The 16,785-nt window shown below is 41.9% G+C and overlaps 1 protein-coding gene across 1 annotated transcript in view; it reads right to left on the reverse strand.

Moving 5' to 3' along the window:
- Positions 1–16,785, reverse strand: part of ttyh3a (tweety family member 3a) — a 66,966-nt gene that overhangs the window by 24,675 nt on the left and 25,506 nt on the right. Inside the window, exons 2-5 of the mRNA XM_034189901.1 lie at positions 15,216–15,385; positions 7,413–7,524; positions 7,049–7,269; positions 3,171–3,266 (exon numbers count right to left, since the gene is read on the reverse strand). Coding sequence (XP_034045792.1) covers positions 3,171–3,266; positions 7,049–7,269; positions 7,413–7,524; positions 15,216–15,385 — 599 coding nt within the window. The remainder of the gene's footprint in view (positions 1–3,170; positions 3,267–7,048; positions 7,270–7,412; positions 7,525–15,215; positions 15,386–16,785) is intronic.

Raw genomic sequence — 16,785 nt, forward strand, 5'->3', positions numbered from 1 at the left:
CTGACTCCGTGGTATAACTCACAAACTCGCAGCTTAAAGCAGATAACCCGTAAGTTGGAGAGGAAATGGCGTCTCACTAATTTAGAAGATCTTCACTTAGCCTGGAAAAAGAAGTCTGTTGCTCTATAAAAAAGCCCTCCGTAAAGCTAGGACATCTTACTACTCATCACTAATTGAAGAAAATAAGAACAACCCCAGGTTTCTTTTCAGCACTGTAGCCAGGCTGACAAAGAGTCAGAGCTCTATTAAGCTGAGTATTCCTTTAACTTTAACCAGTAATGACTTCATGACTTTCTTTGCTAATAAAATTTTAACTATTAGAAAAAAAATTACTCATAACCATCCCAAAGACGTATCGTTATCTTTGGATGCTTTCAGTGATGCCGGTATTTGGTTAGACTCTTTCTCTCAGATTGTTCTGTCTGAGTTATTTTCATTAGTTACTTCATCCAAACCATCAACATGTCTATTAGACCCCATTCCTACCAGGCTGCTCAAGGAAGCCCTACCATTATTTAATGCTTCGATCTTAAATATGATCAATCTATCTTTATTAGTTGGCTATGTACCACAGGCTTTTAAGGTGGCAGTAATTAAACCATTACTTAAAAAGCCATCACTTGACCCAGCTATCTTAGCTAATTATAGGCCAATCTCCAACCTTCCTTTTCTCTCAAAAATTCTTGAAAGGGTAGTTGTAAAACAGCTAACTGATCATCTGCAGAGGAATGGTCATTTGAAGAGTTTCAGTCAGGTTTTAGAATTCATCATAGTACAGAAACAGCATTAGTGAAGGTTACAAATGATCTTCTTATGGCCTCAGACAGTGGACTCATCTCTGTGCTTGTTCTGTTAGACCTCAGTGCAGCTTTTGATACTGTTGACCATAAAATTTTATTACAGAGATTAGAGCATGCCATAGGTATTAAAGGCACTGCGCTGCGGTGGTTTGAATCATATTTATCTAATAGATTACAATTTGTTCATGTAAATGGGGAATCTTCTTCACAGACTAAGGTTAATTATGGAGTTCCACAAGGTTCTGTGCTAGGACCAATTTTACTCACTTTATACATGCTTCCCTTAGGCAGTATTATTAGATGGCATTGCTTAAATTTTCATTGTTACGCAGATGATACCCAGCTTTATCTATCCATGAAGCCAGAGGACACACACCAATTAGCTAAACTGCAGGATTGTCTTACAGACATAAGGACATGGATGACCTTGTCTCACAGCGATGCTGAAAAACTAATTCATGCATTTATTTCCTCTAGGCTGGACTATTGTAATTCATTATTATCAGGTTGTCCTAAAAGTTCCCTGAAAAGCCTTCAGTTAATTCAAAATGCTGCAGCTAGAGTACTAACGGGGACTAGAAGGAGAGAGCATGTGTCACCCATATTGGCCTCTCTTCATTGGCTTCCTGTTAATTCTAGAATAGAATTTAAAATTCTTCTTCTTACTTATAAGGTTTTGAATAATCAGGTCCCATCTTATCTTAGGGACCTCATAGTACCATATCACCCCAATAGAGCGCTTCGCTCTCAGACTGCAGGCTTACTTGTAGTTCCTAGGGTTTGTAAGAGTAGAATGGGAGGCAGAGCCTTCAGCTTTCAGGCTCCTCTCCTGTGGAACCAGCTCCCAATTCGGATCAGGGAGACAGACACCCTCTCTACTTTTAAGATTAGGCTTAAAACTTTCCTTTTTGCTAAAGCTTATAGTTAGGGCTGGATCAGGTGACCCTGAACCATCCCTTAGTTACGCTGCTATAGACTTAGACTGCTGGGGGGTTCCCATGATGCACTGAGCGTTTCTTTCTCTTTTTGCTCTGTATGCACCACTCTGCATTTAATCATTAGTGATTGATCTCTGCTCCCCTCCACAGCATGTCTTTTTCCTGGTTCTCTCCCTCAGCCCCAACCAGTCCCAGCAGAAGACTGCCCCTCCCTGAGCCTGGTTCTGCTGGAGGTTTCTTCCTGTTAAAAGGGAGTTTTTCCTTCCCACTGTCGCCAAGTGCTTGCTCACAGGGGGTCGTTTTGACCGTTGGGGTTTTTACGTAATTATTGTATGGCCTTGCCTTACAATATAAAGCTCCTTGGGGCAACTGTTTGTTGTGATTTGGCGCTATATAAATAAAATTGATTGATTGATTATAACATAACATAAATTATTACCAAAATACCAAAATTACTATTTATTTTTGTGCAAAAGTATAATAAATAATCTCAACATTATTTACCATCAACTTAAAGGCAAAAACACACACAAAACATTTTTTTATATACAGATATATAAATTCAGGCGTTAAGGAGAAAACATTAGGTCAAACGATGTTTGAAAAAGAAACACTAATGTGGTGTTGTATTACGTTGTATTACTCGCTGTTGGGAAACTTTGCTGATAATCTTTAAAACATTTATGATCTCTAGATACTGCTGTCTGCTAAAGAAAAGTTTTGTTTTGTATTTTTCACTTTAAATCAATATTCCGTCGATAACAGTATGACTGAAAATAAAATTTCATTATATTTGGGAAATGCTCATTTTCTTTCGATGTACGGTAATAAGCTGAGCCACTTATTTTAGCCATTTCTCTTAAAATATCAAAATAGAAATTTTACACTTTTCTAGAACCCTCCCAAACACGTACTGATCATCCTGAACATTTTGAATACCTTGGAAAAGCTGTAGCTGCTGTTTAGAAAATACAGTTTACAAAATACAGCTGTATTTGAAGTAACGCTCGGGATGATAAAGGGGCGTGGTCATTTCCGAGCTGTTCATCCAAGAGAGAGATTTTGGCACATATCCCAAATTGTTCAATGGGGTCATATTAGTCTAGAACAGTTGAGTTATCCTCTCCTAAATGATGTGCACACGTCTCAGCTAGGTCCTCGACCATCTAGTGTTTTGTGTAGTTGAGACTAAAGTGCTTTTGCACCTCCAACATTTGTCTTAATCTCTAATCAATGCATCACAACTGCAACTAAATGACAAACGTACATGACAAAAAACTTACTGCGCTGACATTTTATGTGGCATGAATTCGTCTAGACTAAAATGTGGTGACAGGGTTGCCCTGATTGACTGATGTTTTCATGTACAGTAAGAGCTCTACTACCATTTTCCCCTCAAGTTTTGATGCACATGATGTCATGATGGACTCACACTACAAGCGTTCCCTTTGAATTTCGAATGAGACCAAACAGCACTAAAAGGCAGACAAGGACATCGAACAGGAGCACCCCTATGTAGCTCAGCCACCTGTGGAAACACATGGCAGTAAGATTAGAAAATGCCGTGCAGTAACAAGCATACAAACATTTTGAGACGTTTTCACCATGTATAGCATTAACTACGACATATGACAGCCAAAACCATTTTCTTTTCAATCGATTCAATACAAAAGCCATATGGAGAACAATAACTAGTCTTTCCTGCATTGAACAATTACCATTCATTTACAGTTGAACGTTGTCACCGACCTTGTTTATGGGTCTAGAGCCTTGAACATGGGCTTACAATGAATGCTGGGTTCATGTTTTAAACAAAGCACAAGAAAGCAGTCAAAGGCTTCCAAAATGGTAAAAAGGAAAAAACAAAAGGATTCTGCCTGAAATAGTCACTGTGATCCTCATTTATAGCCTGTAAAATGTCATTAAAGCACAATCTCACAAAAGAAAATGAGATGCTGCACACTGCTGCTTAGTTACGAGGTCTGTTAGAAAACTATTCGACCTTTTTATTTTTTGCAAAAACCATATGGATTTGAATCACGTGTGATTGCATAAGCCAAGCTTGAACCTTCGTGCTCATGCGTGAGTTTTTTCACACCTGTCGGTTGCGTCATTCGCCTGTGAACAGACTTTGTGTGAGCAGTGGTCCACCCCTCTTGTCGGATTTTTATTGCGAATAAAATGTCTGAACAATTTGGAGCTTTGCTGCATCAAATTTTTCCAGAAATTGTGAGAGATCTCCAGGTGGACACCATTCGGAAAATTCAGATGGCTTTCAGGGACGATTTTATGGGGATTACACAGATTAAGGAGTGCTCCAGCCGGTTTAAAGACCGCCCACAGCGGCTGAGACTGCGGCGCACTCTGAGCGCCAATCGACAGGCTGAAACCCCGCTGAAACAACCAGATCATTTCCAAAGTGAAGGCTTTGTTGATCCGGACGTCGTCTGACTTCCACAGAAATGGCAGAAGACGTGGACATCAGCACTTTTTCGGCACATTCCACTGTTACAGGAGTTTTTGTCATGGAAACAGAAGCGGAGGGATGCGCCACGGAGTCGCTCATGGTGCGGGACAAAAGCACCTCCGTGTTGGTCTCACAGGACGGCTTTCAGATGGCTTTCGGTGGCTTTTCAGTCGTGTGACTATCCGAGAAATTGTGGATGAGCTGGACATGCCAGAACATGTCCTGTGAGGCTTCATCACCACGTTGCTTTGCGCCATGCGGTTCCATCCCGACGCGCAAATTTCTCCGCACGTCTGTCTCAATGTGCCGAAAAAGTGCTGATGTCCATGTCTTCTGCAATTTCTGTGCTAGTCAGACGATGTCCCGGATCAACACAGCGTTCAGTTTGGAAATGAACAGCACATTCCACTGTTACAGGAGTTTTTGTCATGGAAAGAGGAGCGGAGGAATTCGCGCGTCGGGACAGAGCGGCATGGCGCAAAGCAACGCCGTGATGAAGCCTCACAGGACATGTTGGGGCATGTCCAGCTCATCCACCGTTTCTCGGATAGCAAAGCTCCAAATTGTTCAGACATTTTATTCGCAATAAAAATCAGACGAGAGGGGTGGACCACTGCTCACACAAAGCCTGCTCACAGGCGAATGACGCAACCGACAGGCGTGAAAAACTCACGCATGCACACGAAGGTTCAAGCTTGGCTGATGCAATCACACGTGATTCAAATTCATATGGTTTTTGCAAAAAATAAAAAGGTTGGATAGTTTTCTAACAGACCTCGTTTTTTTTTTTTTTACGGGTTTGAATTAACATCTGTTATGACACTCCAAGGCACACAGAGCCTGAACAAATAGATAAAAATGGCAATGATAGCTAATATTTTATTATCAAACCCTTATGATAATGAAATTTAATTGAGACTTGATGTTTCATATTTTGAATATGAGCTTTATTATAAGAAACTACAAATATGATCAACAACCAACCAACATACATAATGCTGTCATTATGCTATCTTCACCTGGGTTGGCAGTAGCCAAGTTGCATCACTCAGCATTGGCATAAAATAGACTTCTTGTATTTTTTGGCCATACTGAGCTAGCAGTATAGTGACCTTCTGTCTCTTGTTGCTGTTAAATTCCTAATCTGACTGACAACGAATTGCAGCCAGTTGCTTTTCCACTGTCTCTTATATCTCAAGGAGTGATGGGGATCCCAGCCATGCTTGACAGCAATGTAAACAATGCCCTCTCCTGGACAAACCACATAAGGCCATTATTTCTTTGTTTCATTTTTCTCTACTTGTTTATTTATTAAAATATAAGTTTTCAAATCGGGGCAACCCCACAGATACTGATACGTTCATGAAAGGCTCGTATTGGCTGATATTATCGACCAACCTATCAGTCCAGCTGTAACACAGAGTGACATCAAGAACACACCTAGACTGTCTCAACTACACACATAACTCTGGATATACAGGTGAACAAATGGAAAAGTCAAAGCAGCCGATAGATTTCAGAATGTAATCACATCAGGTGCCCAATGACATGCTACATAAAATAATGTTCATCATTGCAGTCTGTGCTTCCTATAAGATACTGAATCCATCAGAGCAGCTTTGGTTTATACTGCCTCATCAGGGGATTTCAACAGTCGAGTCTTCACAAGTCTGGATATATTGCCTCTGCCAAGTACATAATATTTATTACTTGAAATAAATATCTAGAATATTCATGTTACAATTATCCCAAAAATGCTGTCTTACAGAACAAGTCCATCTTCATGAGTTTATCTGTAATCACTCACTGGGCAGCAGCACCTGATGGACTAGGCCCAAGGTAAGGTTAGTGGCTAAGGTCACAGATCAAAGCCAATCATTTGATGCAAACGGATAGGAGAATGACTGTCAAATCAATGGTTACTTACACCCCGATTCCACAGAGCGCCGTTCTACTATGATCACCCTGCGAACCAAAAAAGTGCAAAAATGGGGATGAAACGGCTTGATTCAGCTTGCCTACTAACAGGTTGGCTAAGTGCAGACCTGGCAATTGGCTGGCTTATAAAGCACAGACCTGGCAACCAACCCCAAAAATGAAAGGAGCTGTGCCCTCAGCCAGAACTGCAACAAACGCTGCTTCGGCTTCACTGTGATGAACCTTCAGTTCCAACATATTGGCTGTGCAATGCCTTGATCTAGCTTTGATCCAGCACGCAGGTGCTTCATTGCTGAGGATCCCAGCAGCCAGAGAAGGACAAGGGGACACCCATGTTTCACTTCTCTACGACAGATAGATGGCTACTTTTGGGAAGTGAAGCTGGACCAGTTATATGCTAGGGTGACTGCCATACAGGATTCAAGGTGCTACTGTAGACTGATAGGTACGGCAATGTGTGGCACTATCCCATGCTCCCAAACAGGCGGGGGCATGAAAGTCGGAACAGGTTTCCCTGTTTCCAATCACTTCAGCAGGTGATTTCACAGAGTTTTACTGATGAGCTGAAGACATCATCAGTAAAACAAACTGCTGAGGCGATCACTTGCATGTATATCCTGCTGCACCGTCTCAGCCCTTAAAGGCACACTGTTGCCCAAACCTGGCCCAGAGTGACCTGTGTAATTGTTTTAAGTCATTATTTTGGGTACGCATGCTGACAGACCAACAAAGAATTTATCAGTCTAGAAAACCTCCTTTCAGGTAAGGAAGAGGATTTGTTGTTGTTGTTGGTAGACATGGTTAATCCAATGATTTATTTCGCCAGATATATTTTTTTGTGTATACGTATACGATTCTCTGACACTTTTTGATTTATGCATGGACTCACTCAATTAGCACCTCACCTGTACCAGTCATAGAGCTCAACAGTGACAGCCAGGTCCTCCAGGGAGATGCTGGCGCTGTCCCAGAAAGGAATCTCCCCCATCTGTCTGACCAGCTCATCCAGCTGGCCCTGCATCTTTTGAATGATGGACAGGTAGTCTGTGTGCTGAGCATACTGGGCCTCAAGCTGCTGCAGATTGTCGTCAACTGTCTGGTTCAGTGATGATGTACTGTTGTATACCTAAATCAATCACAGAGACAAAGCAGCGTCATGGCAGAGTTCCAACAGAATTCAACACACTGCTCTCAAACAGGAAATGCCCACGACAACAAAACATGATAAATTTTTAAACACCAGGGTATAATTTTTGCGCTCAGTCTTACCAGCTTCTGCACTCCAGTGATTGTGCGGTTAGCGTGGCGAAGAGAATACGTCAGTTGATTCACTCCATCACAAGTCTCTCCGTTCCCATAGAAACCGACAGCAATGCCAGCACTAACGAGGGACAAAAGGAACGGAGGGGAAGCCGTGGTTAGGAGGAGGAGGGAATAGCTCAATAAGACACGCTGAGACGGCACAGAGACAAGCTAGAGAGGGAAAGCAGCGTGTGAACTCCACATTAACCCTGTCGTTTCAGAACCCAGTCAACGGGGTCCTTTCAGTTTGAGCAGAAAGACTCCACACAGAACCATGGAAACAAAGAGGAATGGACCAGCTATGCCCCAAACCCCACACCATGAGTGACAAAGGCCATACTCAGAAAGGAGATCAGCTCTGATTTGCATCAATGTCAGGCTGCACTAAAGAATTCCACTGCACGGACATAAGCAGCTGGAAATGTGGAGAAAAACTAGTAAACAGATAGTAGTACTTCTGATGTCCACTGACAAAACTAAGATATATAAAAGATATAAATTCATCTCTGGGCAACATCAGGTTGTGTTTTCTCTCTTGTTATTAATGTCTATATTGTTACACAAACACAAGACTAATATTACATTTAACAAGTGGTTCTAAATGACAAGTAAATAAAAACAGACAAACGGAGTATTTAGAAATTTTTTGTGGGACGTGCCAGGAGGTTGCCTGTGTGACTCACTCATCAGGAACACATGTATGAGATATACTTTATTGATCTCACAGTGGAGAAATTATGTTTACACTCCAGTTACCTCAGACAGTAATTAGTCCACAATTATTACTTGGTTACTGTAATAATGGCACACATCAGAATTAAAGACAACACATACACATTTGACATTGTTTATGTGCACTAAGTTTGAAGAAGTCCGTTATCCGAATTGAGGCAAGTGGGTGAAGGTCATGCAGCAACCCTGAGATGCACCACCGTCAGCTTGGGGGGGGGGAGAACGGAGGCTGCAGCTAAAACTGCACCACCCCCGCCGAAGGGGGAAGGGGTGACGTTAGCACGCGCCGGAGAGGGGGGTGTTGATGGGGGATAGGAGGCGGGTGGGGAGGAAGAAAACAGTCGGGCAATTTGAACTCCAGGCTTGATAAGCCTGTAATGTTATGGTTTGAGCAGTGAAAAACACTTTTTAACAGTTCCACTTGCACAACCAAATCCCATTTATGAATTAAGAATATTCCCAATTATGAATTAAGAATATTCACTGGCCTCTGAAATCTCCAGCATCAACTGCAAGGCACGCATCTGCTCCAAGATGTCATCCAATTTGCATCTGAGTTCAAGAGTCATTGCAGTCTGAGAATGCACTGCCTTGCCAACCTCGTTAATCATGACGGACAAGCGAGGGGCCGTGGTTCTTGATGCCGCCGTCTTGCCAATTTTCCGGTAGATCAGGGCAGCACATAAGCCAAAAAGTGCCAGCCCTGCTACCATGAGACCAGTAAGTAAGTAAGTCCCTTCGGCTGCTCCCTTGTTTGCACTTGGGGTCGCCACAGCAAATCCAAGGTGGATCTGCATGTTGAATTGGCACAAGTTTTACGCCGGATGCCCTTCCTGACGCAACTCCACATTACATGGAGAAATGTGGCAGGGGTGGGATTTGAACCCGGAACCTTCTGAACTGAAACCAAACGCATTAACCACTTAGCCACCACCCCCCCCCCCCTGCTACCATGAGAACAAAAATGAATAAATCCTCAACGTCCTCAATGGAGAAAGGCGCCAAGCATGCCACATGTCAGGAACTCCAGGTGTCGAGAACATAGCCCGCAGGATACGTTCCATCTGGGCAGGTAGGATCCCCGGCCATGACCTTCTTGTAGAAAAAATGGTGTCAATAGCGTTCAAAGACCACCTGATCAATTCCATGGTTAATCCAATAGTAGTCCAATAGATCCAGAATCCAATATAATCTGAGGAATTCACAGTCTGGTGAAGTAGGGACTTGAAGGTTAAAGCAGAGAACAGAGATAAGGGAGAGTGGAGGAGATGCGACCGCCCTCGTCAGAGTCCCAAGCTGTATCCACCCAAGCACACACTATTAATTTCGATTTCAATTTATTTCCTTTATATAGTGCCAAATCACAACAGAGTTGCCTCAAGGCGCTTCACACAGGTAAGGTCTAACCTTACCAACCCCCAGAGCAACAGTGGTAAGGAAAAACTCCCCCTGAGGAAGAAACCTCAAGCAGACCAGACTCAAAAGGGGTGACCCTCTGCTTGGGCCATGCTACAAACATAAATAAATCCAACTAATGCTTAATAGTTAGGACTGATTATCTCTACAAGCTTTGTATGGTACAACTCCGACTTCAGTCGGAAGCTTCATTACAGAAGATTCTCGTAGGTGTAAAAACTGTAAAATAAAGAGGGAAAAGTTATAACAGGGTTTTTTTTTTTTTTACTGATCACCGGTTTATCCAAGAAGTCGTCTATTAAAGTAATTATATATATATATATATATATATATATATATATATATATATATATATATATATATATATATATATATATATATACACACACACAAATATACATACATACATATATATACACACACACACATACGAGGTCTATTAGAAAAGTATCCGACCTTATTATTTTTTTCAAAAACCATATGGATTTGAATCACGTGTGATTGCGTCAGACAAGCTTGAACCCTCGTGCGCATGCGCGAGTTTTTCCACGCCTGTTGGTTGCGTCATTCGCCTGTGAGCAGGGTTTGAGTGAGGAGTGGTCCACTCCCTCGGCGGACTTTCATTGTCAGGAAATGGCGGAATGATTTGGGCTTTTTTTCCATCAGAATTTTTTCAGAAACTGTTAGAGACTGGCAGCTGGAAACCATTAGAAAAATTTATCTGGCTTTCAGTGAAAATGTTACGGGCTTGGTAGAGAATAAGGAGTGTTACTGTCGCTTTAAGGACGGCCCCCAGCAGCTTGACATCAACCATTTTCCGGCAGATTTCACTTTTAACAAGAGATTTTGTCATGGAAAGCCGAGCGGAGGCTTCGCATGTCACTATGGATTCGCTACTCGAGCGAGACAAAACCACCTCCATTTTGGTCTCACAGGACGGCTTTGAGATGGCATTCAGACAGCTGTCGGTGGTTTTTCCATCGAGTGATTATCCGAGAAATTGTGGATGTGCCTGGACATGCCAGAACATCACGGCGTTGCTTTGCGCCATGCGGCACTGCCGCGACGCGTGGAATTCCTCTGCATGTCTGTCTCAATGTGCCGAAAAAGTGCTGATGTCCACGTCTTTTCACAATTCCTGTGCTAGTCAGACGACGTCCCGGATAAAACACAGCGTCCAGTTTGGAAATGAATGGCACATTCCACTGTTAAAGGAGTTTTTGTCATGGAAAGAGGACCGGAGGCTTCGCGCCTGCAGCTGTAACTACACCCTACGTCAGAGTGTATTTCATCAAGCAAGATATTCACCAGCAAATCATTTTGTGCCAATGCTGCACTGATATGCCAGTGTGGTGTGTTAGATGGCAAACAGGATTCCAATGAGAGGATGATGGAACATTCCACCATCGACTACAACATTTTGACCAAGTGGTACATTTCGCTGGGCATGATCCAGCATGCAGCTTTCTCAGCACTGAGGACTCCAGCAGCTGAAGAAGGCCTACGGGCTACCCACATCTGACCTGGCAAACAGATGGGTACTTTTGAGAGGTGGGGACGTGCTGGTTGCCTGTCTGGGTGGTTGCTATCCAGGACCCAATTCAGCTCTATAGTAAGGTGGATGCAGTGACAAGTGGCACCAACTCATGCTCCCAGACTTGACATGCTACCTGTGAAAGCAGCAGCCCCCTACTTTATCAGAATGCGGTGCCAAAAATTTAAAAAGTTCAAGTTTTTCCACTTGTCTCAGTGATAACAAACCAGACAGTCATTTTTAATGATGGTGAAAGGCGAACACCGAAAGATCAACTATTTTAGTTCAGAGACTATCAGTGTTATATCAGGTAAACAGGAATATCAGATTTTACATAACAGAGAGAAATTAAGCTACAATACAAAAAATAACATCCTTCTTAAGCAACAATCACAGCCAGACTTATTTTAATATGACACTGTCCAAAAAGCTATTACTCTTTTCTATGTCGCAATTAAGTAAATTATAGCCTGTCTCTTTTACACTGTAAAGTTGCAGTGGATCACATCATTACCAACCATGTGCCACCGCAGATGAAAACAATTCTGCTGTAACGAGTTTTGTAGCATCAACATGCAAAAGAAGCACAAGCTGGGTCAAGTATTCAGCGAACAGCACTCAGTGAATTTTTCTTTTTACCTGAAGTGTTGATAATCCCTCCTCTCACAATCTCCTCTTGACAGAGGTAAACTGGCGTGCACTGAAACAAACTCAATCTCCCTGCCTGGGATCTGAACATGTGAAAACTATACTGGCTGCCCATAGAAAACTACTGAAAACAAACAGCTGTGAAAACTAAATTAGCCAAATCTACTGGGATTAATCCAGTTTTCTCAAAAAAAGATGCGTGCATATGTACAAGTACGTGCACATGCAGCGATTGTAATTCATCTTTTGCACTCATCAGGTCGGCAAACATTTTGTACTACTCTGCTGAATCATTTGATGGCTCTCCAGTGGCCCATCTACAGGCAGTGCACAACAGGAAATAAAAGCATTGTTCACGGATCACTAAAACACGTGCAGACAGTGGGGTCCTCACAGTCAGAATGAAGCCACTGTCTGCTTCAGCACATCAATAAAACATTAGAATTTAATCAATGCACATCTGCATTACGTTGGCAAAACTCTGGCTTTTAACTCTGCACTTACACAAACACCGTTTATACAATCCCAATGGAACTGAAGAATATTTTTCAAAGTAAGCCATGATTACTTTATCTGCCTTCCTTTGTTTGCTACGGACACATTTTTATGTACATGGGCCGATATCCAGATGTGGCAGACGACATATTTTTATACAGGGTAGATTCAAGCCAAGACATCCGCACACAGGATAGTTAGAGTGAGATAATCATGTTCTTCAGCTTCAACACTTCCTGAAGCATCAGCAAAGGGTGGAAAATATCTTTGTTCACCACAGCACTTCCTTCCTTTTAAAAAAAAAAAAAAAAAAAGGGTAAATCTTTTAGTCATTTTCATGATCTCATGTGTGATAGTCTCCTTCATGGCGCAACATTTCCAAACAAAAATACAGATATCCAAATCAGTCGGACCAGCCATTAAAGGGACTTTTAATCAGCCACCTCCAGGGCACAAATTCTGTGCAATGCCCGACTGAGTACATGTGTGACTAGCACAGGTCACATACAGTAGTGTTCAGAATAATAGTAGTGCAATGTGACTAAAAAGATTAATCCAGGTTTTGAGTATATTTCTTAATGTTACATGGGAAACAAGGTACCAGTAGATTCAGTAGATTCTCACAAATCCAACAAGACCAAGCATTCATGATATGCACACTCTTAAGGCTATGAAATTGGGCTATTAGTAAAAAAAAAAGTAGAAAGGGGGTGTTCACAATAATAGTAGTGTGGCATTCGGTGAGTTCATCAATTTTGTGGAACAAACAGGTGTGAATCAGGTGTCCCCTATTTAAGGATGAAGCCAGCACCTGTTGAACATGCTTTTCTCTTTGAAAGCCTGAGGAAAATGGGACGTTCAAGACACTGCTCAGAAGAACAGCATAGTTTGATTAAATGGTTGATTGGAGAGGGGAAAACTTATACGCAGGTGCAAAACAATGATCTCCAATGCTTTAAAATGGACAAAAAAACCGGAGACGTGTGGAAGAAAACAGAAAACAACCATCAACATGGATAGAAGAATAACCAGAATGGCAAAGGCTCACCCATTGATCAGCTCCAGGATGATCAAAGACAGTCTGGAGTTACCTGTAAGTGCTGTGACAGTTAGAAGACACCTGTGTCTAATTTATTTGCAAGAATCCCCGCAAAGTCCCTCTGTTAAATAAAAGACATGTGCAGAAGAGGTCACAATTTGACAAAGAACACATCAACTGGCCTTTAAGAGAAATGGAGGAATATTTTGTGGACTGATGAGAGTAAAATTGTTCTTTTTGGGTCCAAGGGCCACAGACAGTTTGTGAGACGACCCCCAAACTCTGAATTCAAGCCACAGTTCACAGTGAAAACAGTGAAGCATGGTAATGCAAGCATCATGATATGGGCATGTTTCTCCTACTATGGTGTTGGGCCTATATATCGCATACCAGGTATCATGGATCAGTTTGGATATGTCAAAATACTTGAAGAGGTCATGTTGCCTTATGCTGAAGAGGACATGCCTTTGAAATTGGTGTTTCAACAAGACAATGACCCCAAGCACACTAGTAAACCAGCAAAATCTTGGTTCCAAACCAACAAAATGAATGCCTCGCAGATGTGAAGAAATCACAGGATTCCCGATTCACAGGATTGCTAAAAAAGCAGTTTGAACATAATAGTTTTGAGTTTGTAGCGTCAACAGCGGATGCTACTATTATTGTGAACACCCCTTTTTCTACTTTTTTTTTTTACTAAGAGCCCAATTTCATAGCCTTAAGAGTGTGCATATCATGAATGCTTGGTCTTGTTGGATTTGTGAGAATCTACTGAATCTACGGGTACCTTGTTTCCCATGTAACAATAAGAAATATACGCAAAACCTGGATTAAACTTTTTAGTCACATAGCACTACTATTATTCTGAACACTACTGTACAGTGTGTAATGTTTCCATCATGCAACAGGTGCAAAACCAGAACACAAACATCCAACGGTAAAGAAGGAGAGCCAAAGCCATTGAACCACTACTACATCAAAAAGGTACAACCAGAGACACAAGACTATGAACTACTGTCAGTAAGGACCAATGCCAAAATGTCACAAATTTGAGGAAGGGCAGGAGTGATTTCTGCAGTGTACTTTTTGCATTATGTCCCTTCTCCCGCTCTCTCTACCGAGACGTTACTCCTTTCCTAAACCAAATCTTTCATTGTGTGATACATGTGTGAAAGGACAATGTCCAGACGTGATTCTCTGGACATTCTGAAACAGGTCTACCAATATTGAGACTTGGGTTTGATTCCCAATTATAATACCTGTCTGTTTCCTTGGACAAGGCACTTCATCCACACTGTCCCAGTTCACCTAGCTCTGAATTGATATTGGCCATGGCTGGGGAAGTAACCTGTGATGGACCGAGGTCCTGTCCAGGGGGAGTTGTAGACTCTCATTCTCTTCACGTTACACAGTCCAGGAATAAGCACCGGCACCACCTGGTTTAGGGCCTGTATAGGATTTACTACTTCTCTTCTTTTGGCATCAGTTATATAGGCACCGCCACTGTGGGCAATGCATTCTTTTACTTTACGTCTGTAATTGTGATGACACATAACTGCAAAGTCCTGGAAGAACTGCTGATTCTTTGTCTTCATCTTTCAAGACTTTAGTCAAATCAACTGAAATCTGTGTGATCTTATCAGTTATCTAGATATGAGGATAAAAAAAAACAGCTTGTCTACCCTTTCTTCATGTAAATGGCCAAAACCTCAGTCAACCACAATTAATTAACAAATTCTTATCTGTCTGGAGCCCAATAAGCACAAACATCAAACATGGGAAGAAATACACGCACAAATTGCTAACAATTCCTCCAACAATACTCTCAAACAACTTTGGATATGAGTCACGACTCTCTGTATAATGAGCTATAAAAGTAGCTGTTTAACAGCGCGTTTACACTCACCTACATACAAGTGTCGCAACGATGACACACCAAGCTGTGCAGCAGCAATCAGCGTTTGGCTGATCCTCACTTTTGTTCCGCCGGCAGCACAGGCAACAGGAGTACACGAGCAGGAACAGAAGGTCCAGCACCAGACAGGCAAGAGCTACTCCTCCCAGTAACAGGATGGACTGGTGGACAGAAGCAGAGGGTTATGGAAACAACAGAACTGACAACACAGCAGGTTTCTACTTTCAGTGCAGAAAGGTTTTTTTCAGGTTAAACACTCACTACACATAACTCCCAAAATAATGTGTTTCATCAAGGAACAAGGTTTCAGGCTTAATGTAAATTATGTGCATAACAAAACACATGGATTATATGCAGGACGTCACATTTTTCTGTGAATCTCAATAAGAAAGAGTGGGCTTTGTTTTTAGGGTCCCCTTTGAGCAAAACACATGGTGAACTAATTTTGGATCGTAAAATCCACTCTTGATCTCTCAGAGACAACTGAAAAGGGGGGTGGGGAGCGTCTATTTTAAGCAAGAGATAGAGAGGGAGCTTTAAAAAATGCAATCAAAAAGGAAAATTGAGATATGAATAATTGCTGAATGCCTCCAAGAAAAATAAAAAGGCCAATGTCTCCTACGTACTGCAAAAGTTATTATTCACCAGCACAATTTCATCACAAATGCAGTGATATACTATGACAGTTAAAGCTCTGGACCAACAGAAGCAAAAAATAGGTCAAAGACAAGGAATGTGTGCAATTTACACTACTGGGACATATAGCACTGGTAAAATCCATAGTTTTTAAATGGAGTAACTTCTGTGAGAAATGCATCTATCCAGAACAGCAAAGACTGATTATCTTTGTAAGTGAGTATTTCTTTCACTGCAGTAATAAACATTAAATCCTTTTCAATCAAGGCTACTGAATCAATTCCAAGTATGGACAAGTGGTTTGCTGAGATCAACATTATGATCAAAGAGGCCCATGATGGTAGATAAGTGCATTTTATTAATGGTAATTTGGATGTGCAGAGACATCTTTATGCAGGGCTGTGAAATGAAAATTGTGAAATGCTCTCCATCTGCTCCCCTCCACAGCATGTCTTTTTCCTGGTTCTCTCCCTCAGCCCCAACCAGTCCCAGCAGAAGACTGCCCCTCCCTGAGCCTGGTTCTGCTGCAGGTTTCTTCCTGTTAAAAGGGAGTTTTTCCTTCCCACTGTCGCCAAGTGCTTGCTCACAGGGGGTCGTTTTGACCGTTGGGGTTTTTACGTAATTATTGTATGGCCTTGCCTTACAATATAAAGCGCCTTGGGGCAACTGTTTGTTGTGATTTGGCACTATATAAATAAAATTGATTGAATTGACTGAAATCCGAGGAAAATTTGCAGGGGGTCTTGGGGGGGTTCAGCGTCCAGGAGCCGGGGTCTAGGGCCCTGTGGGGCCCCAGAATTAAATTTTTATCTAATGATACTTTTTCAGCATCTCCTGGAAGAACAAATCTCAAAATTAGTGGATATTTAAATGATCTTACATTCAACCTTTTATTTGACCTGTCAATAATGATGTTGAAATAACA

Source organism: Thalassophryne amazonica, chromosome 16, assembly GCF_902500255.1.
Source record: "Thalassophryne amazonica chromosome 16, fThaAma1.1, whole genome shotgun sequence".
NCBI lineage: Eukaryota > Metazoa > Chordata > Actinopteri > Batrachoidiformes > Batrachoididae > Thalassophryne > Thalassophryne amazonica.